Here is a 24,331-nt window from a genome sequence, read left to right as displayed (position 1 = left end):
AGGCTGGCCTTGATCTTATTGTGTAACCCACACTGGTTTCAGATTTGTGGTGATCTACTTCCTCAGCCTCCCAGAAGCTGGATTACAGGTGTGTGTCACCGTTCCCAGCTACAGGTCTCTTGAATGACCATGGTGTTCCAGAATAAAAAAAGTAACCAGTTAACTTGCACATTTTGCATATTTCTAATCTAGAAGTATATTTGCCCTGGAAAATGCATTGTTTTGGTCTCAATAGATTAACCTGTTGGTGTTATAATGGGTTGCTAGGAGAAATTTAAAACACTGGAATAAACAGAAATCATAAGGAAGGCTTGAGATAGAAGCCTGTGTCACACCAGTTGAGGGATTCTTACTTGTGAATACTGCAATGTCCTGGAAACCTCAACAACTCTGGATTCTACCCCGGGAAAAGTGGGAAGGTACTGCAAGGTTTTAGTTACGATCAGTTAAATTCGATTAGATCACATTTATTCATATTTAGCTAATACTGTGTAAGTGATGTGTCTTTCTTAGGCCACGTGGAGTCACGTGGCATGTGACTATTGTTCATGTGGTGTTAATTTTGATTACCCATTGAAAGCTTTCTCTTTCTTTACTATTTTTTTTCTCCCTCTTGCCATTAATGCATAATATATTAGTCTGTGGGAATGTCACTTAGGGCGGTGTGAATGTCTGCTCCTTAAAAATTCCCCTTTGACTTAGCATCAGTTGGTTCTTACTTTATTCATTGTTTCCCATGATATAAAATGTTAGTGATAAAATGGTTTTCTACCTTTAGCGTTTTTCTGCATTTACTAGATAAGAGATACTCCTTAGTTTCCTATGAATTTACTTCTGAATTTATTATGAGTGTTACTGGTAAGGACTCATCTCTCTTTCAATGGCTTATAATTTATTTGTATATGTATATTTTTGTGTTCAGATTTGACTGCTGAAAGTCCTTTTATGCTAGCTCTTTATCATTGTGATACAGACCTGTTTTTTTTTTTTTTTTTAACATTTCCTGTTTTCTTTATACAAGATATCCATGGTTTATCTGTACTGACTTCGGCACATTGATAGAATTTGTTATTTGAGTAGCCCTGGTTCTTTTTACTTGGGAATAGTAGAAAAGGTCACAGGGTACGGGTTCCTCTTGGATGCTTTACATACAGTGCTTTATTGATGTGGTTCTCTTAGAAAGGGAACTATAAGGGAGTGCACCAAACCTGCATAGTTTGCCCTGGTGTGGAGGCAAGGGGGCTGGCCACTGGCTGTTGGTACCAGTTTTTGGTTGCTTGTTGCCACAGGAGTTTGGAGGAAAGCACTAGCTAGCAAGGAGAGCTTAGTGCATTTCTTGCTCATGGGCAGTCCTATGAAGATTGCAGGGATGAATGCTGTGGGAAATGTAACAGCTCCATTCTGGAACTAATTTACCTGTAGGAGCATGTGTACAAGGTAAAATAACCAGAATACAATCAAGCTCTGACTCTAAACGATGCACATGTGCATCCTGTCATTTCTTTTCTAAGTCAATTTTCTCTCAGCCTCAGCTGATAATTTTCTTGGACTATTTAAGTCCTTACTACCTTGTAAAGTTTGAAAGAAATTACTTAGTTTTTGAGTTGTCAACCCACAGCCAGTTAATCTCTGCTAGGAATTTTTGAAAATCATTAAAGTTTCATAATTGATCTCTCTGCATTTGTACATTCTCTGGTTGAGGGTTTTTTTTTTTTTTTTTTTAATCTGTCTCCTATCCTGGGTAATTAATAGAAATTAATAGAATCTCCTTTTTGTATTTTTTTCAGGAGCAATTTGTAATCCCCAGCAAGGCAATTTTTTTTTTTTACTTCTCCAAACATTTTCTCTAAGGTATCTGCATCTGAATCAGTTAATTATAGATTGAGCAAACTGTTTACGAAATATTTCCAGTGGCTGTTATACAAAATACTGACACAAGGTAGTGCTATTTAATATCCCTTCTAGAAGAATTTCCCACTGATAACTTTTAACAGACTGGGAATTATTATAAGTATAAGGCACTGTGAAGGCAATTTTTTCTCTATGCTGTTCTTGCAAAGGTATAGTAAAAAAAGTAATCTTTTGGCCAGGTGGTGGCGGCGTATGCCTTTAATCCCAGCACTTGGGAGGCAGAGCCAAGTCGATCTCTCTGAGTTCGAGGCCAGCCTGGTCTACAGAGTGAGATCCAGGAAAGGCACCAAAACTACACAGAGAAACCCTGCCTCGAAAAGCCAAAATAAATAAATAAATAAAATTAAATTAAAAAAGCAATCTTTCAAATTAATCACTATAATAGATCATCCTTTAGGTAATGGAGAAGGCAAGGGAATTCCAGGCTGTAAAGAGCACATTGGCTGAATCACCTTATTAATAGCTCTTATATCTGTTACCATTCTCCATTTTTCAGATTTCTCTTTTAATGACAAATATAGGAGAATTCCAAGGACTGGTCAATTCTTCAGTATGATGAGCATTTAGCTGCTCTTTTACCAGCTGTTCTAGTGCCTGTAATTTTTTTGATGTCCAAGGCACCACCCAGACAGTTTTGTCAGTTAATCAATTTAGAGGTAAGGCTGTTGGTATCTTTGATAGATCAGCAGCTGTTCTGCCCTGCTTATGTTTAACCTGAACAGTAAGTGAACGTTCTTTATAATACCTTCTAATGTTTTTCCCAGAAATATATGTTAGTTTATGGTTTGTTTCTGAGATTGGAGGAATGTTAATCTGGGTATTCCATTGCTGTAACAATTCACATCCCCATAAATTCATTGCTGTGTTAGACACATATGGCTTCAATTTCCCTACCTGTCCTTCCTGCCCTTTATACTTGACCCATATTGCACTTTGCTTTACATGGGATAAAATTCCAATCCCTAGAAGTTGGAAAGTTACCTCCTGAAGAGGCCAATGTGGATGTCAAGATTTTGGTGAAATTATTGTTACATCTTCCCCTATGTCTACCAAACCCAATTTCAATGCCATTTATTTCTATTTTTAACTTGGTCTTTGATCATTTATAGAAGTTTGCCAAAATAGTTGCTTAATGTCCTTTATCAAATGAAGTTATTCTGTCAACCAGAGCAGTATGACTTTTCACAACAGGCATCATATCTTTTAATTGCTCTGTGGAGGAGTTTCATCAATGCTTACAGGGAATGATTGAACCAAACTTGACAAAGGGGCCTGTGAGAGGTCCCCTAAGGCATTTCCTGATGGCAAAGGGTTACCTTGCCTCTCCCATGTTGATCTGTATTCCTTAGTCCAATATCGGCCTTTGCCCCAGCTTTTGCATATTCCAGAAGGCTCTAGCCTTCTGTTTGGATTAGAAAAAACATTGTTCCTAGGAACACCTTGCCTACAGTCCCTTTTCAGATGCCCTGGTTTACCACAATTAAAATATTTAACCTTTTGATTTTTCTTAGAATTCTTAGAAATGGTAATTTGGATAAATTAAGGCTGGTTTTCTAATAACTTAGGGCTGCTCCTCTTTAGTTTCATAATACATTGGGGTAAATTCTGCTCTAAACTGCTCTGTCTGTGTGAATATTTTTCTTAGTTTCATTAGTAGGTCTTTCTAAGGATTGTATCTTACCAGTCAATTTGTCATATTTGCCGCCAGTATCAAACAACTTTTTAAAGGATAAAACATGAATTACCAAACTGATCATGATTATAATTGACATTATGTCAATCCTAGTAAAGTTGATTATCCCTTCATTTAATTGTTCCCTTCAAATCATCCATTGTGAAACTATACAGAGACCTAACTCCTTGCATCTTAATATTGTTCCCCATTCTTAATGTGCAGGAACCTCCCCCCGCTTTTTTTTTCCCTCAAAAAAACCTAATTCCCTCCCTTAAGAATTCCCAAGTGTCTCACCAGATCTGCTGACGACAGCAGTGAAGTGTGAGGATGGCTGTCGCTGTGCAGCAGGGCTGAGCAGATAGTGTAGGTGGTGCGCTGCCTGGCTGAGGGCAGTTGTAGCTGCTTGCTTGTAGCTGGTGTCTGAGAGTATGTGGTTGACAGTGAGGTCATGGGGCTTCCTGAAGGCAGAGCCGGCTGGTGGTGGGTGGCTAACTGGCAGCATTCAATGCCCAGCTGCTTGTGGAGTTTGGGACCTGTAGAGTTGGGGGTCGGGGCTGGGTGGCATTTGGAGGCTGTTGTAGAGAGGCTGCAACAGGAAAATCCCACCTTGTTCAGAGGACCTGGGGTGAGGGAGGAAAAGCTAGTTGGTGGCAGCAGCTGCAAAGCCAGGGATGAGTCTTGATTTTGTGTCCCGTGTTGGATGCCAGATGAAGCATTTATCTAATTATTCTTTATCAATAAAAACTAGGGAATCAGATATTGGGGTAAGAACATGAATGATTAGAGAAGCTGTGGAGAAGTGACCAGTGGGCCCCCCGCCCCCCACTCTGTTCCTAGAAGCAAAAGGTCCTTGACCCTTTCTAAGCCCCGCCCTACTTCTTCCTGTTCCTCTCTTTCCTCAGTTCTCCAAAACCTCTATGGTTAATTTTGTTCAGCTAGTAGCTAGCTCCACCGTCTGATTCAAAGCAAATTTTATCGGCAGTCTTGGGAGCATTGGGATGTGATTAAAATAGTACATGATAGCCGAGTGCTCTGTTAAGTACAGAGTGTTCTCATGTTGCCTCTCAGTGATTTGCTTTCTGTCAGTATGGCTTTGTCATGTGCAACCTTTGAGTTGTTGTATGTCAGCGGTCACTTTGCTTTATTGCTGCATACTATTCTGTGCTCTGAAGAGCTGTTGTGTGTCCACTCACTTGTTGGGTAGCTTCATGTTATGTATTATAAATATAGCTACAGTGAGGTTTATGTGCAGATGTTCGCAAGAATGTGAGTTTGTGCTTTTCTAGAGTAAATCCCCAAGACTTTGATTAGTTGTATGGTAAGTGTGTGCTCAGCTTCTAGAAGAGGACGTTCTTACTGGCACCGTAGAAGGGACTGTATTTGCTCTGTATTTTTGTCAGATCCTTGGCATTTAAATTGTGTCCAGTTTAATGGACTTTTATTGCTATCTCCTTGTCCCTTTAATGTGTCTTTCTCTAAATGAATACAATGAGCATCTTCATACGCTTATTTTCCATCTGTGTATCTTCTTTGGTGTAATGTCTGTTCAAGTCTTTTGTCCACTTATAATTGGACTTTTTTAGTAATTAAAATGATTATCATAGTGAGTGGGTGGTGGTGGCACACGCCTTTAATCCCAGCACTCAGGAGGCAGAGGCAGGTGGATCTCTGAGTTCAAGGCCATCATGGTCTACCGAGTGCTTCCAGGATAGCCAGGGCTACACAGAGAAAAATCCCTGCCTCAAAACAAGCCCCACCCCCCAAAATATTATCATAGTGTGTGTGTGCACCTGCATGGTATGTGTGCGATCATGGTATGTGAATGGAAGAGAAGAAGACAACTTTATGTGGCCAGCTCTCCTTTTCCCTTTTCCTCGGGCTCTAGGGATGGAACTCAGGGTGCCAGGCTTGTGCAGCAAGTACCATTGCCTACTGAGGTGTATTGCGAGCCCTTGGGTTGTTTCTTTCTTGCTACTGGGCTTAAAGAATTTTCAGTATAAGTTCTCTGTCAGCTGTGACTTGTAAACATTATTTCTATCTATAGCTTGTCTTTTGTCCTACCCTCCACCTCCATTTATTTTTGACAGTGCTGGGGATGGAGCCCATGGTCTTGCACATACTGGACAAGTGCCCTCCGAGCCACACTCCAGTCCATAGTTCCATTGACCTTCTTTACTGGTCACTGTGACTGTTCTCCAGGTCAGAAGAGCTGCTGGCAGGACTGTGGACAGACAACCTTTCTGCTTACACTGCCCCATGTCATAGGGATCCTAGACCCCAGATGGACCTGTGGCCCAAGGCTCACACCTTGGATATCTTTTATCTGCTTTCACAGAGCAGAGCTTCAAAAGTTTGATGAAGTCTAATGCATTGATTTTCTTTTTTCTTTTCCTTAATTGGCTTACAGGTTTGATATGATATATAAGAGTGCTGTGTGGTTCTGGGTCCTGATGACTTTTCTGGGGTTGCTTCTAGAAGTTTTTAATCTTTGGTTCTTTATTTTGAAATTTTAGATTCACATGAAGTTACCAGAAATACCACATAGATTCTCATATATTCTTGTGACAGATTTTTGTAGGGGTAACTTGTAATTGTAAGATGATATTAAAACCACAAAATTGGAGTTGGTATAGTATTATTAATTACAGTGTAGAGCTCTTCACTTTCCTCCAGTTTGAAGTGCTGGGAACCTAACCCAGGATCTTGTTAAATACTCTCCTTGTGAGCTACGTCTCTAGGCAGCTCTGTGCATTTTTAATTCATCTTCTAGTTTTTAAAAGAAACATGTTCAGTGTTCTTCTTTGAAGTATGATTCTATATTTCATTTTACTTTTTTGTTTGTTTTATTTGGTACTTAGATACTTTTCATTTAGTTAAATATTGTGTTGCTGGGATAAACCCAACTTATTTTTTTGGTTTTCTTTTTATATTTTACTGAGTGTAATTTGCTGGCATTTTCTAGAGAATATTTACATCTGTGTTAATGAGACATGCTCTGTGATTGTGTGTGTGTGTGTGTGTGTGTGTGTGTGTGTGTGTGTGTGTGTGTGTGTTGTAAGTACTGCCTTGGCTTTGGGTGTTAGCATAATGCTCTACTGAAATGTGTTAGGAAGAGACTATAAAATTGATGTTATTTGTTCTTTAAATATTGGTCTAACTTGTTCAAGGAAGCTCCCATGACCAGTTCTGTTGATCATAAAAGAATAAACTTCCCATTTGCCATTTGTTTTTCTGATTTGTCTTTGTGTCATTCTTTCCATTGCATTTTTTTCTTTCTTTCTTTTTTTTTTTTGGTTTTTTGAGACAGGGTTTCTCTGTGTAGTTTTGGTACCTGTCTTAGATCTCACTCTGTAGACCAGGCAGGCCTCGAACTCACAGAGATCCACCTGGCTCTGCCTCCCAAGTGCTGGGACTAAAGTCGAGCGCCACCACCGCCCAGCTTTCCATGTGTTTTGTTCTTTGTTATTTTCTTAGTCTCTCAACCCCAACCCTAACTCACTTTTCCCTCTTCCTGGTTTTACCAGTTAACATTAAGCTTATTGATCTGAGTTTGCACGTTTTACTGTGAACTTGACTGCAGTAGGTTCCACCATACATAATGACTGATTTACTTTTATCTCACAGAATTGGATATGCTCTTGTTACTTTCATAAAAGTGAGTGTATTTAATACTGTTGAATTCTGCTGTGCTTTCAACTTTGAGTGTTTTTTTTTTAATTTATAATACTTTGTAAGTTTAAATCTTATTTTTTTAGTGGTCGCACTATAGATTACAGTATGGGTGTATAATTTATTAAAGTGGATAAAATGTCATCCACATCTTAACAGTCAAATGGAATGTAGGTATCTGTAGGTAGATTTCTTTTTTTCTAAAAATGTGTGTGTGCGTACACGTGTGTGCATGTGTGTGCAGGTGCACAGAGGCTGAAAGACATGCTTGGTTGTCTTCCTCAGGAATGCTGTTCATCTCTTTTGAGGCTAGATTTGTCTCATTGGCCTGGAGTTCACTACTTTGGTTACGCTGGCTGGTGAGTGAGCCCTCACCTTCTCAGTACTGGGATTACAAGGACATGTCACCATGGCTGGCAGATTATGTGGATTCTAGGGATAAGTTCTTGTGCTTACACAGTAAGCACATTACTATATAAGCCATGCCCCCCATGTCCCTCTGCTCCCCTTTTTTGCGACAGTATCATTTGTAGCCCACGCTGGCTTAGAATCTTCCAAATGATGGGATTGCAAGTATTATGTTTGATATAACATAAGATATGATAAGATAAAAAGTTCAATGATTGAATCTACTTTTAAAAAGAAACTACTTGTTTTAAATAGGATAAGTAATGAAAATTTTTTGTCTGAGTTTATCAAATGTTACTGGACTGGACATTGTTATATATTAATGGAGTTTTTTGTCTGAATCTATCAAATGCAAGTGGACTAGACATTGTTTAAGTATTTATTACTTGTATATGTTGTCTATAGTTATTGTACTAATTGGATATAGTTTTTCTTATATTAGTTATAGTTATAAGCTTCTTAAAATTTTAGACAAAAAAGGGGAAATGTGGTATTGTGTTTCCCAAAATATTGTGCACCCTAATAAACTTATCTGGGGTCAGAGAACAGAACAGTCACTAGATACAGAGGCTAGAAAATGGTGGCACACACACCTTTAATCCTAGAATTCCAGAGGCAGAGATCCGTCTGGATCTTTGTGAGTTCAAGGCCACATTGGAAACAGCCAGGCGTGCTGGGGTACACTTCTCATATGTCTTTTATTTTCATCTATCCCTGCATCTCAGTATCTGAAAATCAAAACATTTGCAAATTACATTAATAAGAAAATGAGAATCAGACTTTAGATTTGTGCCTTGTCAGAGAAGTACTTAGTAAAATTTACAGAGTTATCTTTAGAAAGATGTTGCTTGTGACCTTCCCATTTTCTTTTATATAAAAATATTTATAATGATTCATAGTAATTAAAGTAGTCACAACTTTATCCAGTAGTAAAAGAGCTATTTAAAACATATTTACTTAGGCAAATAACTAGAATGTTAGTAATTTTTTTTCCCTGTCTGGTTATTGACTTGAGACACCATAAATCTCTTTTCCAGAGCAGCATCTCAGACATGTGGAAAAAGATGTTCTGATCCCAAAAATAATGAGAGAAAAGGCCAGAGAGAGGTGTTCTGAACAAGTTGAAGGTAAGACTCATCTATTCATATAAAGATCAAACTCATTTGTAATAATGGGATGTGAATTTAATCCTTTGCCTCACAGTCAAGCAGTCTGAATTAATATGTATGAGCTGCTTCTCACACTTCCAGGAGATACTAGCATTCCCGCTCTCAGACTTGCAGTCAGTGTGCAGTTCATTTACAATTTAAAAGCATCCCTCCGATAGGAGCAAAGTCCTCCTTCCCAGAGTATATTTACAGAGGAAAGCTTGAAGTGAGTGTTCTGAAGAGAGGGAAAGAAGAGAGTCAAGTGTGATTTGGGCCTCGGGTGCCTCTGGAGCCTGTTCTCATGTAGCACACCCATGCTCACACAGTGACCTGGGCTCACACAGCGATGGTTTCCTTAGTGTCCAGTCCTGCTTGAATTCACTTCGTGCTCTTCTTTGTCCTATGTTTTAAAGTGGAAGTTACTTATTTAAATCATGTAGGGTACCCACACATGCATGTCTTTGAGAATATATTTCCTAGTACTGTTCCTGTGTATTGTAATTTTAGAAATATTGTTGATTGATATGTAACATTCTTGTAAAAACACAAATAAAGTGATGTGATAACTAAAAACTGGGGCCATCATAGATCTGTAGTTGCTGGGCTGTTAGGAAAGTAGATAGGAACTTTACTGAAGATATGTCTTTAAAAATTATAGACCTCTTGGAATGGCAATCAGAAAAAGAAAGGCAGTAAAATTTTGCTAATGGGGCTGGGGAGATGGCTCAATGGTTAAGAGCACTGGCTGCTCTTGTAGAGAGAGAGGATCCCCACCCACGTGGCTGCTGACAGTCATCTATCTGTAACTCTAGTTTCATCTGATGGACACCAGAAACACTCCATGCACAGATGTATGTATAGACAAAACACTCATAATATATAAAATAAAAACAAACACAGCCCTATTTATTTATTTATTTATTGACTGACTGACTGACTGACTGTTTGGTGCTAAGACTGGCTATTTCCCCGCTCCCCACCCCAACTCCCTTTCCCCATAGTCACCTTTGTCCAAGCACAACAGTAATTTTTAGTGAGAGAATTGCACCACGGATTACTGGGAGTTTCGGGTTGTGTGACTGTCAGTAAAGGTAACATGTTTTTCCTCTTTCTCCTTCGACCCTTGCGTTGACTTTTGGAATACAACGGAGGCAATAAAATAGGAATAGTTCCTTTGGCATCATTGTGTTGCTTGCATTGTGTGATTTATATGAATATTATATTTTAAATCCTCTATGAATTAGTAATTTAAAAGTCATTCTATGATATTACTCTTGCTTTCATTGGAAATTGGTTGTTTAATCAGGACACCTTCCTTCAACTCCCCTACCCCAGGTGTCAGGAGAAATTAGCCCATTGGCACCTGCAGGGTTCAGGGCACATCTGGCATTGGCAGGTGTCACACTAATAATCTCAAGAGGCGGTTTTCCACTTGCCTCATGGGACTTTTCAAAGCACAATCTTCTTATTCAGGGGAGGCATGGGGAATCTTGAAAGTAAAATAGTTATCCGGGTAGAACTTCCACTACTAGGGACATTTGTCACTAGAATCTCCAGTCCAGAGTGGTAAACACAAGTGCCCCTTTTCTTACCATCATACCTTGAGTGCGAGAAAGCAAGCTAACTTAGTTACTGGTTAACTTGTAAGATTCAGATGAAAATGCAGGATTACTGTGTGATTCTGGTTTCAGCACTGTGCTTTTAGAAAGTGATGCTTTTTTAGTTTCTGAGATAAAAGAGTAGAGTATAAAATATTTGTGCTTTACAATGACTACATTATAATGGCAGAAAATAAATAATGCGCTTTCAAGTTTTCTCAAGAATTAAGTTATTCAGCATGTTAAGATTTTGGTTTTAAAAATTTGCAGTGTTTTGACTAGTAAAAGTATCTTGGTTGATGAGATGGCTTAATGTAAAGACATTGCTACCAAGCCTGAAGACCCAGATTCCACTCCAGGTCCCACCAGTTGCCCTCTGATCCCCCAAAGTGCACCTTGACACCCACACCCACAACTGCACACACATGCACAATAAATGAGAAGATAAATATAGAAACATGTATTACAGCATCTCAGAATTTGAGATGCATTTAGATTATTTTAGTGATTTTCCATTACTAGAAAGTATGCTATAATTGATTTATGAATATTTGGATATTGACTTTTTAAAAGACTGTTCCTAAATAGTGCTTAGAACGTAATCTTATTTATTGACACGCAGTATGCTGAGTCTCCATTTGCCCTGTGACAGGAGTGTATACTAGGGTTAGCCCCGCAGGTGGGGCCCTGCTGAAGTGGAACAGTAAGTCATAGTTCAGAGCCAGGACACTGCCATTTATGTACTATTCGTATTCTGCTTTATTAAGTATTACTTAATATATTTATAGGATTCCATTTAGGAGTATTATGTATGCTGATTGTATGGTTCCTAGATAAAGATACAGGAATTTTAATAAGTGATCTGACTTTCTGTTGAATGTCTGAACATTGCTATGTAGGAAAGCTTTTCTGTTTACTTTTTTTCTATGTCCTTTCCACCCTGCTGGTTGTAAGAACTGGGTCAGACTGCCAGCAGCTTAGGTTTGTGAAGGAGCTCGATGGAAGCTTTTCTAGGGATGGAGAGAGATGAAATCACTTTCAGTGAAAGAGGGTGCCTTGTTATAGTCACCAGCGGCAGTTATTGACAGCCGCACTTCCTGTTAACAGGGAGCATTTAACTAAGAGTTTGGCTGTCGGATCTTTGGACTTGATCTAATTTGCTAGCATTAATTAGTTTCTTTTGAGCACAGACACTTGGTACTCACAGCTATAGATTTGGAGGGCTAATTAGGGTAGAAAATTGAACAGAATGGGGTAAGGCATTAACCTTCCACCATTACCAGCTGGGGCACTGATAAAGACCACAGAGTCCTAATGTCGCTATTGATGTGAAGAGTACCCTAATGAATATCAGTTTCAGCCAGGTTCCTGTGTTCTTACTAGTGTTCTCTCCATTGTGATTTTTAACCAGTGTCTCTAGCATCTTTGCTATCCATGCAGTATTGGGTGTTACCTTACCCCCATTTAGTCTAAGTCGCACATTTCATCTGAGGTTAGATAATAAAACTGCCTTTAACCAATAGATAATGTTTAAAATCTTTCACCATTTCATTTCCAAGTAATAAAATTTAACTTTAATATACAATTATGTGATCCTGTACATCTCCTAAATGCTGAGATTAAATGTGTGTGTCGCCATGCCTGGCTGTAAATACCTGTAATCCCAGTACTTGGGATATGCAGGCTGGAGTATCCAGTCTTTGAGATTAATCTGTGCTATAGAGTGAACCTTGTCTGCGCGTTTGTGTGTGCTCATGTGTGTATGTGTGTGCACGTGCGTGCATTTTATACATATATAAAATAAGAAACACAAGCATGTGTTTCTTTTTTGACTAGAAATGTACTATTTACCATCTTTTGGAACTTTGATTTGATTATGTAAGGGGAGTATATGTAGAGGTTAGATACACAGAGAACTCTGATCTTACTTGGGTAAACTTTGACAAGTTTGTAAAATTTTTATGTCAAAAGAAAACTCAGCTTTATATCAGCCCTTTTCTGCCAGTAGTGTTTGTGTCCAGGAGTCAAGCCACTAGAACAAATTACTAAAGTCTGCAAGCTGACTTCACCTCACTGAGCACACAGAGGATGGTACTGATGGGAAACTCCAGAGTGGCTGAATTTCTAGGAACCTCCCCTGCCCCTCCTCTCCCAGCCCCAAGCAGAAGCCCCTTCCTACAGCTGTGATGAGGGCCTCAGTACTCTTTGAGTCACGGTTCTAGGATTTGCTAACTTTGTATTAAAGAGATGGGTTAAATTCCTCATTATGTTTCTTGGCTTTTTTCAGTGTACAACTGATTTTTGATATAAATTTGCTATGTTGTGTCAGGATGTTTGTTTTTAAAAAAAAGTAAGGCTTTCCTTTTTATCATCAAAATAAAAAGTGTTTTGTTATCAGGAGTGCCCTAGAATGCTCCTTAGCTTAGCCTGGGATCTCCGTTTACCTTATTTTAGCCTGTGTTTGTGGTGTAGTCCTCTTGATCTTTTGGCCAGAAAGTGGAGATGCTAGCTAAAGGACTAAATGTAAGGCAACAAGAAGTCTGACTTGTTGGTGTCCTTGGAACATTACAGAGCTGATGTTAAGTAGCGGAGAGGCTTGTTAAAGTGACTGTCTTCTTCTGTCATTCACATGCTGCTGAAATACATTGCTTTTTGCCAAACTCTAATGGTGTGTGAGTAGACCAAAAAAAAAAAAAAAAAAAAAAAAAAAAATCCAAGAAGGAGCATGGGAGATGTTCTTCAGGGAATTTGCTAAGGAGCATTGAAACGAGACTGTATGTGATTAAACGCCTCTGCCCAACTGCATTGCTTGAAGCTACCCACACCATTTCTTTCATTTGTCGTTTGAATTAACCATTATTGCTACACCATGTCTTTGCCATTTGCATCAGTTTGCCGATCTTAACTGACACTGAAGTGGAGACGTAACACAGCTTCAGACTGGCTTGGATGTATTGAGAATGTGGTATGTCAAATCACCAGTACAATGAATATCTTTTATGTGTATCACAATGCTATTTAAGAGTTACAGATAGATGTAGAGTCCAGCTGATGCTCATGCCCTTACACACTGGACTGTGTTAGGGTTCCTACAGCCAATCCTGGATTCGGTGATTTGTTGTAAGGACTCAGCATGTAGTCATGATCATGAAAATTATTTCCAAGAATCTTCTCCCAGTAGAGTCACTTACCATGGTCTTTGCTTTGCCAATGGGAGTGTGACAATACAGGTTAGGTGTTATCTACAGGGGAAGTTTATTAGAGACTTGATCCAGAGATACGAAGTTCTGCTGGGAGTTGGGTCTGTAGGCAACTTTTGCCTAACAGGTACCATGATTTCAGATTCCTAGAAGAAAAGCAGTTGTTCAGCATAAACCATATTGTTTGCACAAACAACTTGAGCTCAGTAACCACTCTGATCAATTGCACAGTGATGAAAACATTCTCAAATCCAAGTTCTTAGATGCTAGTTAAGAGCCAGCCTTGACAGCAAGCCTCTTGAGGGACAGATGCAGTATCAGGTATGTTCTATTACCTCTTCTGTGAATGGACTTAATAAAAGTTCAATAGCAATATTTTTTGTTTCTTATGAGGCTTAATTTTATACAAGTGAGTTAATTTTTACACTACTGAAAAGAGATATGGTAGTCATTGTTCATTGATCTAGTTGTTGCATTTGTAAACTCAGGCTTCTACTGTCAGACTTACAGCTTATTGTGATTGCCCTGTGTAATTAGATATAAATGCCCTTGAATGTTGTGATTTCAGAAGTAAATGAAACCTTTTAATGCTTTTAATATTTAAATGAAAATATTAACAAGGGACTTTGTCTAAGCAGCTGAACTTAATTCTTTGTTTACTTGTTTATTTCTGTGTTTACGTGCTGTATGCATGTGTATGTAAGGGTTATGTGCTGGGAGGCCAGAAATGGAGGTGGCTTCAACTCTGTTTTCTGATTGCATCGGGAACTCACCAATTGGGTAAGACTAGTTGGTCCCAAGCACCAGTGACCCTCCTGTTATGTTTCCCCAGTGCTAGGATTAATGCCATGTGGCATCATACCTGGCCTTTTAATGTCGGTGTTAGGAATCCAAACTCAGGTCTTGATGCTTGTACAGCAAGTTCCTTACTGACTGTGCTGCCTGCCAGCTGTGAACCTAATATTTGAAAACAACTGATGTGTGCAGCTAATCCTTGAAGATATATTGTGGAAAGTCTGCATTTCAACTCAATAGCAAAGAAATGCATGCCTTAAGACTTAACAGTCTTGTTAAAATGAATAAACATCATTATAAAATATGACATGGTTTTTATGCCACTATTTCATTAGCAAGTTTTTATTATCCTGGTATTCCTAAACATCAACTTTTAATTGTTTTCTTGTAATAGACTTAAATCCTTTCATCTTAGGAGAAATTAATCCAAAATTAGTTATAGTCTTTAAACAGTACTGTGCCCTTGTATTTAAAATCTGTTAAAGATCACACTTTGCTTAAGCTACCTGATGATCCTCCTGCAGTGATTGCATTCTTTCTAGGGAGCCAGAGCCTGACACTTGTAAATTTTGTATTTTGACTGAAGTATAGTATAATAGAAATCTTGTCTGTTCAAAATGTTACAGAGGCCATTTGGTTTCCACAAAGCTCTAGAATGTATTGACTAGTATAAAGAGAACCTCTTGAAATCATCCTTTTGTGTGGAGTCTTTAAACCATAGTGCCTGAAGTGAATAGAAGTGTCACTATCCAATTGGTTGTGTTGCTCTTAGAATCAGTGTGTGGAAGTGGGTTGTATCATTTGTACAATCTGCCTTTTAAATGGGAAATTATAGATTACAGTTGTAGCCCAGTAATCTCCTTCTAGTTTTTAATCTATCTATCTATCTATCTATCTATCTATCCATCCATCCATCCATCCATCCATCCATCCATCCATTTATTTTGGTGGGGGATTGTGACTTATAGAATAAATCTAAATCCAAGTCCCACAGCTGAGTGGCTCCTGCTGTATGGAGCTGCGTGCCTGTAGCCTCAGTACTCAGGTTGCTGAGAGAGAAGGAGTGTGAGTGCAAGGCCCTTGTGGTCTGTCTTGAAATTTCAGGTCCAGCCTGAGCTATGTATGTACTGGGATCCTGGTCTCCAAACACAGTGTTACTTCTTTTCTTGTGTTGAAAATGAAAACCTGTTACTTTCTTTAATTGTATCATGTATGCACAAATCATAAGTGTGTCTCTTGATGAATTAGGACACAGTGACTATGCCAGTATAATCACTGTTGAGGCCATGAAATAGACATTATCAGAAGTCAGCCTTCCTCTTTCCTTCTCCCCTATTCATCATTAGCAAAAACAGAAACAAGAGGCGAGTCAAACAAGAGAGACAGGCGACTCCATAGTGAACTTGCTGGGGTTGCTGAAGCTGGAAAAGCACCAAATGGATAAAAAAGAAAAAAAGACTCTTTAATCTTGCTAAGATAGTTTGAAGAGGCAAGGACAGGGGTTGATGTAACTGCAGACCCTGAAAAGTGTGCGTGTGTGTGTGTGTGTGTGTGTGTGTGTGTGTGTGTAGAGTAGACTAAACTGTCTGCTTAAATGAGACAAAAAATCTTTATAGAAACTAAACAGCTCAAAATCTTCCTATGTCATACTGTCCACAGCAGTTACAACACAATCAAAATAATTCAGTACACATAGACACAGGAAGCAGGGACACATTCTCAAGTGCACTTAGTGAAGGCAGGTAACTTCAAGAGAATTTGGATGCTGAAGTTAGCAGACAAGAGTGTTAAAACAGCAGTTGTAATGAAGAATATAAAACAGAACGTTCTTGCAACAAATAAAGTAGTAAATCTTAATCAGAAAATTCAAAACAGTAAAAAAAATGGGCATGCTAAAACTGAAAAATGTCTTATGTGAAAACCTCAGAATAGAAATTACAGGAAATATGACCCTAAAGCTCATTAGAAATATCTAAAAAAACAGACAGCAAATGAGATTAAAAAAAAAAAATGAAGCAAACTTTAGGACTTGTAGCACATAGGGTAAGGCCAAGCTCCAAGTGACCCCAGGGGCACACTTGCTCCATGGGCTGTAGCTAAGATCATTGAACCCCCACTTTACTCACTTCCACCCAGGACAAGGAGGGGGAAAGGTCACAGATCCGAAAGCTAAGGCAGTATAGTTTATCCTAGGTATTCCTAACAGCTACAGATTGCGAGGAGCCTAGGTTTCTTTCAGAGTGAGAAAGAGTTGGCTAACTGTAGTGCCCCTGTGCAGTAGGCCACTGCTTAGTAGAGAACTGCTGTTCCCCACATGGCAGAGATGACTTTTAGAGCCAAATCTTGCTGAGTGAAATGCACACCCTTTATAAACAGTGTGGTCCAGGACAGGCAGTGTTCGTATGGCAGAATTAATTGATGGAGTAGGGCAGGTACTGATTGGAAAGGAACTGATTGAGGGATTTTCCTGTAGTGACCTCAATGTTGTTCTGTTGCTGATTTTTATTAAATAGGCTTTCTGTCTCACCAAGTAGTGTATATACTTAAGATCTGTTCATTTCATTAACTAGATAGTGTTCACACCAGCATTGACTAGTTAAAAGATGAAAAGTGTTTAACTATTCACACACGGTGAGAGTTTTGTGAGTAGGAAAATGTAGTGAATAATGTTGGCGAGGTTCTGTGGCAACAGTAAGTGCACACTCAGTGTCGTTGGTTCATGGGGATCCCGGCCAGTGGTAGCAGTAAGTTCTCATTCAGGAACTGCACATGACTACACTGCTGCTGACTCTGCACGAAGCTCTACTGCTCATGTATTCTTCAGGCTACACACCTGCAGTGGTAACCACATGACTTTTGAAGCCAAAGACATACAGACTCTTCACTGAAAAGTTCCTGACCATAGGTTGATCACATTTTTAAAACTTTTAAGAATGCAGGAAGGGTTTACTAAAACAACTAATAATGAACATATATCATATACAAAGCTACATGTATAACATAAATGTCCACATAAATATTGTTAAAGAGATTTAGTCCTTAATTCTTCTGGAGTGTGCAGGAGATAGCACAAGGTGTGGCAAGAGATGGTTGTCAAATAAATACTTAAAATTGTGATAAGTGCTATGAAAAATAATGTCATGAGGAAACTTTAGTAGTTATTTCTAAGTGCTGGTAACACTGGTGATTTGTAGGTTTTCCAAATTTTCTAGCAGTGTTTTTACATTTATCAATCTTTTACTGGAAATAGGTAATAAAGACTGAATAGACAAGTAAAAATTTAAATTTCTTAATTAAAAAGTATGGCCGGGTAGTGGTGGCTCATGCCTTTAATCTCAGCATTTGGGAGGCAAAGGCAGGCAGATCTCTGTGAGTTTGAGACCAGCCTGGTCTCCAAAGTGAGTTCTAGGACAGTCAAGGCTGTTACACAGAGAAACCTGGTCTTGAAAAGCCAAAAGAAAAGTTGCTTTTAACTCACGGAATTAAATTTAATTAATAGAATTTGAAAAACATGAGGTGTGTGTGTGTGTGTGTGTGTGTGTGTGTGTGTGTGTGTACGCATGCACGCACACACGCACATGTGTGTGCATGTTTAGGTATGTGCATCTGGAGATCAGGCAGTGTTAGATATCCCTTGATTATTCCCCTCATTTATTTGATAGTTTCTCTCACTGAACCTGGAGTTCACTGATGTGGTCAGCTGTCTGGACCCACTTCTCTCCATTTCCCAGTGTACAGCTGTCTCAAGCTTTTTACAAGGTGCTGAGGATTAGACTGCTCCTCATGCTTATGCAGAAGGCACTGTACTGAGTGAGTCACCTCTTCAGTCCCCCTGAACTACGCTCCATAGCACTAAAAACACACATTTCTTGAATGTCTGGAACCTGTCCAATATAGTGGGAAATGCCATAAAAGTAAAACATGAGCTGGGTGGTGGTGGTGCACGCCTTTAATACCAGCACTCAGGAGGCAGAGCCAGGCAGATCTCTGTGAGTTCCAGGCCAGCCTGGTCTACAGAGTGAGATCCAGGAAAAGGCACAAAGCTACACAGAGAAACGCTGTCTCGAAAAACCAAAAAAAAAAAAAAAAAAAAAAGTAAAACATGAAATTGGCTTTTGAATATGTTTTGGTCAGGTTGATTAAATAGAAGCCACATACCTATCTAGAACTACACTAAATGAAACAACTTATAATAGAATACTTAGATATTAATTTATGGGGAATAAAAGCCAGAGCAGATCTGACCTAAGCAGTGTCTGAGTAGAAGTATTGCCTGGAACTTAAGTATTTCTAGTGGTTTGGGTAAGTGTGGGGAAGTTGGAAAATAACATTTCAGACTGCAGATTCTGACATTGCAGAGGCAGGGGTCTCCAGGGGTCAGCAGAAATGCGCTTAGAGCAGCAGTGAATTGTGGGAAAACATATAAACAAAGGCCAAAGGAAAGACTGACTGCAGAGAACTGCAAAAACTTGAAGTTGATTGTTTTCTTTTATTCTTTTTTGTTTTTTTTTTTGAGACAGGGTTTCTCTTTGTAGATCTGGCTGCCCTGAAACTTACTCTGTTGACCAGGCTGGCCTTGAACTCAGAGATCCACCTGTCTCTGACTCCTGAGTGCTGGGACTAAAGGTGTGGGCCACCACAGGCCAGCTTTTTTTTTTTTTTTTAAATACAAATAGAGTTGGTGTTAAAGATGTGGTCTTGCTATGTAGCCTAGAGAAGCTTTGAACCAGAATCCTCCTGACTCAGCTTCCCAAATGCTTGGATTATAGGCACTTACCACCAAGATTGACTTTACGAATAAACTGAAACAAGATTGACTTCACAGCAGACTATTGAACATTGATACCATTTCCTTACATTTTGGCTATGTGCATTCTTTAAAGCTAGATTTTGTTGATTAGTTGTGGCCAGCAGTGCTGTTTGTTTGCCAGGGCTATGGTTCATTCTTTTCTTGCGTGGAAAGTGTTGGGCTGCTGTGTTAGGCTGTTGTCAGCTGCACGGTGGCATTGACTGTGGTGTGGCCTTCTATTTTTATAGCTGTTCTAGGTGTGTGTTGCTCTTCATCTTTTCCAAAGAGATGCTCTGTCAGATCTGTTGGATTTTTAAATGAAGTGTTTTAAGTCTCTGAATTCTAAGAAGCCTTCTTGGCTTAAGAATTGCTAAATAACATTAGCATACCACAGTAGTCCTTTGTCCTGTTATCTAGTTCCTAGCACTGCTACAATTCCGAATGTTGAATGGGTGTAAATTGTCCCTTTGGCTGGTGTAGTCATGCAGTATAAGCTACCCACCCATGAGGTACTCAGGAGTCTTCTCAAGTACACAGACTAGCATAGCAATGCAGTGCTGTACTCAAGCACCCCTTTAATAATGGCCCCAAAGTGCAAGACTGCTGCAGCAGGGGTTTCAGGCCCCACTTGGCCAGAGTTTACCTGTCCCAGGTCCGGCCCGAGCTACGGTTCGGCTACACGAAGTCCGAGCTGCACTCGACTGTAGCTACAAGCGGTTACCAGCAGCTGGAGCTGCTTGTGGCCAGATTGCCCTCAACTCATGTGGTTGGTGCCAGAGCTCAGGCCCATATCGGCTCAAGCCGGAGCACGTGGCATTTAGCTTTTTTTCTCTTCTCTTGGTTGATAGGCGCTTGCTTGTTCATGTTCTCTCTCTCTCTCTCTCTCTCTCTCTCTCTCTCTCTCTCTCTCTCTCTCTCTCCCCCCCTCTCCCTCCCTCCCTCCTTCCCTCCGTCCCTCCCTCCCCCTCTCTCTCCCTCTCTTTCTCTTTCTCTCTCTGGAACCAAGCTAGGTAGCTGTTTTGAAATTCCCTCAGGGCTTGGGGATTTAGCTCAGTGGTAGAGCACTTGCCTAGCAAGTGCTCCGAAATTCCCTCGGACTTCTACTTTTCTACGAAGACTTGGTAAGTCAATTAAGATATCAGATATTTTAAAGGGAGAAACTACTTAAAAGAGAAAAATTTTTCTACAGTAAAAAAAAATGGGTAATATCTGTACAATAGAAGAAAATTGTTCTTTGTTTGAGAAAACATTAGGCAGTCTGAAAATGGATCAGTTACATGACAGGATTAATGTTGATGGGATGTATGTAACAACAATTATGCATATTATTAGTTTACTTATCCTTATTTTACAATTTAAAAAGATAGTCAGTTTAAGTGTCAGGATAAAAGCTTTAGAAAAACCTGTTAAAATGAGTTACAGAGAGAAATTCAGATTCAGACAGAAGAATTTAAGGGTGAAATGATTTCAAGATTGGATTATAAGGTTACAGAAAGAAAACCTGTTTTCAAACAATCAAACTTAATTTATCCATTAACCGTACAGCAGCTACCTGATTGATTGCATGTACAAACTAATTGGACTCCAGTTGAAATGTTAGATTTAAGAAGGTCTAAGGAGGCAATAGTATCTTATGGCATGCATTCCCCATTTGTAAAGCAAATACTAAACTTATGGTCAACTTGTAATAGGATTATCCCCCAAGACTGGAAAGACCTGGTAACCACTGTCCTGGAACGCTCCAGTGGCGCATGTGGTACCAAGATGAGGCTAAGATTATAGAAAGTCAGTGGTGTGGAAATTTCCCAGGGAGAAGGCCAATATAAAGACAATGTTTATATGGTAACTAAACTGTAATTCTATGTGGAATGGCAGCCTTGAATGCATGGAACAGAATTGAGGAAGCAGGAAAGAAAATTGAGTCATTCACCAAAGTTATACAGGGCCTGAAAGAATCCTTTGCTGATTTCTTACAAAAACTGTCTTCAGCAGTAAATAGAATGGTCCCAAATTCAGAAGCTAGCCAGATAATAATCGAATTCTTGGCTTTTGAGAGTGAAAATGCAGCATGCAAGAGAATAATCAAGCCATTAAAGGCAAAATCTGTACCCTTGGAGGAGTGGATCAGAGACATTAATATTGAGTCTCATGGCCATGATGATATGTGGATAGGAGAAGCAATTTCAAGAGGTTTGAGGAATGTCAGATGTTTTGGAGATGGAAAGCACGGTCATTTGAAAAGGGACTGTAAACAGGGCATTCCTAGAAACAATGTTTCTTCAAGGAACCATGGCAACAGAATGCTCCTTCCTTCTGGAGTTTGCAGAAGGTGTGGTAAGGGTAAACATTGGACCAATGAACTTAGATCAACAAGAGAAAGACATGGTAATCCTTTGCCTCTGTCCTCAAGAAACTCCCAGAGGGGTCTCAGGCAGGCCCCCACAGCAAATCCAGTTCAGACCTTTCCTGCATCATAGAAGAAACCCCTACTCAGAGCAATTAAATAACCAAATGCCTATTGGAATAAACCAGGATGCTCAGAGTGATAGAACAGCTGGGGCAGAGAGAATAGAAATTCAGGACAAACCATAAAGCAATTTTTTGGCTAACTTCTATAAATGAACAAAGACCAAAATTAACAATAAGAATAAATGATGTTTTGTTGTCTTGTCTAGTAGAAACAGGTGCTGATGTGATCATAATTTCACCAGAATTTTGGTATCCAACTTGGCCTCTTCAGGAGGTGAATGATCAGCTGTTAGAGACTGGAACATTATCTCAAGTGAAACAGAGTGTAAGATGGCTTGAATGTATATATAGGTCCAGAAGGACAGAGAGGAAAATTAAAGCCATATGTGGCTAACATAGCTATGAATTTATGGGGACAAGATCTGTTACAACAATGGAATACTTAGATTAACATCCCTCCAACCTCAGAAACAAATCATAAATTAGCACATGTTTCTGACAGAAATATTAGAAGATATTACTGTAATGAGTGGTCACCAGCCTTCCAGATTGTACAAGAACTGGGCATAACAACTGATGATCTTCCAAAGACACCAACAGCTCTACCTTTAAAATAGTTAACAGACAAGCCCATATAGGTTCAGCAATGACCATTAACAACAGAGAAACTCCAGGCTTTAGAAGAGCTGGTACAAGAGCAATTAAATGCTCAGCATATTGAAGAATCAACCAGCCCTTGGAATTCTCCTGTATTTTTTTTTTTTTTTCTTTTTCCGGAGCTGAGGACCGAACCCAGGGCCTTGCACTTGCTGGGCAAGAGCTCTACCATTGAGCTAAATCCCCAACCCTCTCCTGTATTTGTTAATAAAAAGAAATCTGGCAAATGGAGAATGGTAACAGACCTTAGAGCAATTAACAAAGTAATTTAGCCAAATGGGCTTTCTACAATCCAGAATTCCTTTGCCTACTTTGTTACTTACCTAAAGGATGGCCTCTTATAGTTATTGATTTAAAAGACAGTTTCTTGCTGGGCGGTGATGGCGCACACCTTTAGTCCCAGCACTTGGGAGGCAGAGGCAGGCGGATCTCTGTGAGTTCAAGGCCAGCCTGGGCTACAGAATGAGTTTCAGGACAGGCTCCAAAGCTACACAGAGAAACCCTGTCTCAAAAAACCAAAAACAAACAAAACAAAACAAAAAACAAAGAAGACTGTTTCTTTTCAATACCCTTACAAAAAAAAGACAGAGGAAGATTTGCCTTCACGGTGCCTACTTATAATAATTCTCAACCAGTTAAGAGATTTCAGTGGAGGGTCCTCCCACAGGGGATGTTGAATAGCTCAACTCTGTGCCAATATTTTGTACAACAGTCACTGGAAGTGATATGTAAAAAAATTTCCTAAATCTATAATTTATCATTATATAGATCATTTTTTACTAGCTGACTCAAATACAGATACTTTAGAAAGAATGTTTGAAGAAGTAAAGAAATTTTTGCCTTGTTGGGTATTACAAATTGCTCCTGGAAGATACAAAGAGGAGATTCTAATATTAATTATTTAGGATATAAAATACGTCTACAAAAAATTAGATCCCAAAAGGTGCAAATTAGGAGAGATCAATTATGGACTCTTAATTACTTTCAAAGATTATTTGAAGACATTTCTCATCTATGAACTATTGTTGGGGTAAAAAATGATGAATTGAGTGATTTGTTCAAAAACTTAGAAGGTGACAATTCCAAGAGAATTATCACCTGATGCTGAGAAAGAATTGGCCTTGGTAGAAAAGAAAGTACAAGAAGGACACGTGGATCATGTTGATCCAAAGCTGGATTGCATTTGGGTTATTTTATCCTCTAGGCATTCTCCTACAGGAATTTCAATTCAGAGGGAAGATATTATATTGGAATGGATATTTCTACCAAATAAACAGAGTAAAAATTAAAAAACTTATGTGGAAAAAATCTCTGACTTGATTTTGAACAAATCGAGACTTTGTCAATTGGCAGGAATAGACCCAGCAGAAATTGTCCTTTAACTAAGGAGGACATTGGTAAATTATGGGCAGAAAGTGAACCTTGGCAAAGAGCTTGCAGTAATTTTTTGGGAGTGATTAACAGCAAATATCCCCAAAGTGATAGAATTGATCTTATAAAGAGAGCTAATTGGATTTTGCCTTGTATTGTACGGGAAACACCCATATCTGGAGTTCATACATTTTATATAGATGTAAACAAATAAGGAAAGGCAGGTTACAAATCAGAAAATTTAAGTGGTTCAAAGTCCTTGTAATTCAGTTCAAAAATTGGAACTGTGTGCTATTCTGTTGGTATTAATGCATTTTTCAGAACCTCTCAACATAGTTACTGACTCTCAGTAACATGCTGAAAGAGTGAGACTGCAGAATTCATCTCTGATGAGTCAGAATTAACTTCACTATTCACTTACAAGATATAATCAGGAATAAGAAGCATCCTTTATATATAACTCACATCTGATTCCATACAGGTCTGCCAGGCCCTCTAGCACAAGGCTATATATTATTGATAGGAAATGTGCTGGAGGCCTCAGAATTTCATAAAAAAACATCACATCAATAGTAAAGGTTTAAAAAAGGATTTTTCCATAACCTGGCAACAAGCCAAGGAAATTGTAAGGCAATGTCCTA

General features: G+C 39.1%; 1 protein-coding gene across 1 annotated transcript in view; it reads left to right on the top strand.

Annotated features, from left to right (window-relative positions):
• Positions 1-24,331, top strand: part of Cmc1 (C-X9-C motif containing 1) — a 71,014-nt gene that overhangs the window by 4,842 nt on the left and 41,841 nt on the right. The window contains exon 2 of the mRNA XM_036193263.1: positions 8,701-8,790. Within this exon, the coding sequence (XP_036049156.1) occupies positions 8,701-8,790 (90 nt within the window). The remainder of the gene's footprint in view (positions 1-8,700; positions 8,791-24,331) is intronic.

This window comes from Onychomys torridus, chromosome 7 (genome assembly GCF_903995425.1).
Source record: "Onychomys torridus chromosome 7, mOncTor1.1, whole genome shotgun sequence".
NCBI classification, from domain to species: Eukaryota; Metazoa; Chordata; class Mammalia; order Rodentia; family Cricetidae; genus Onychomys; species Onychomys torridus.
This window is presented reverse-complemented; position numbering and strand designations above follow the sequence as displayed.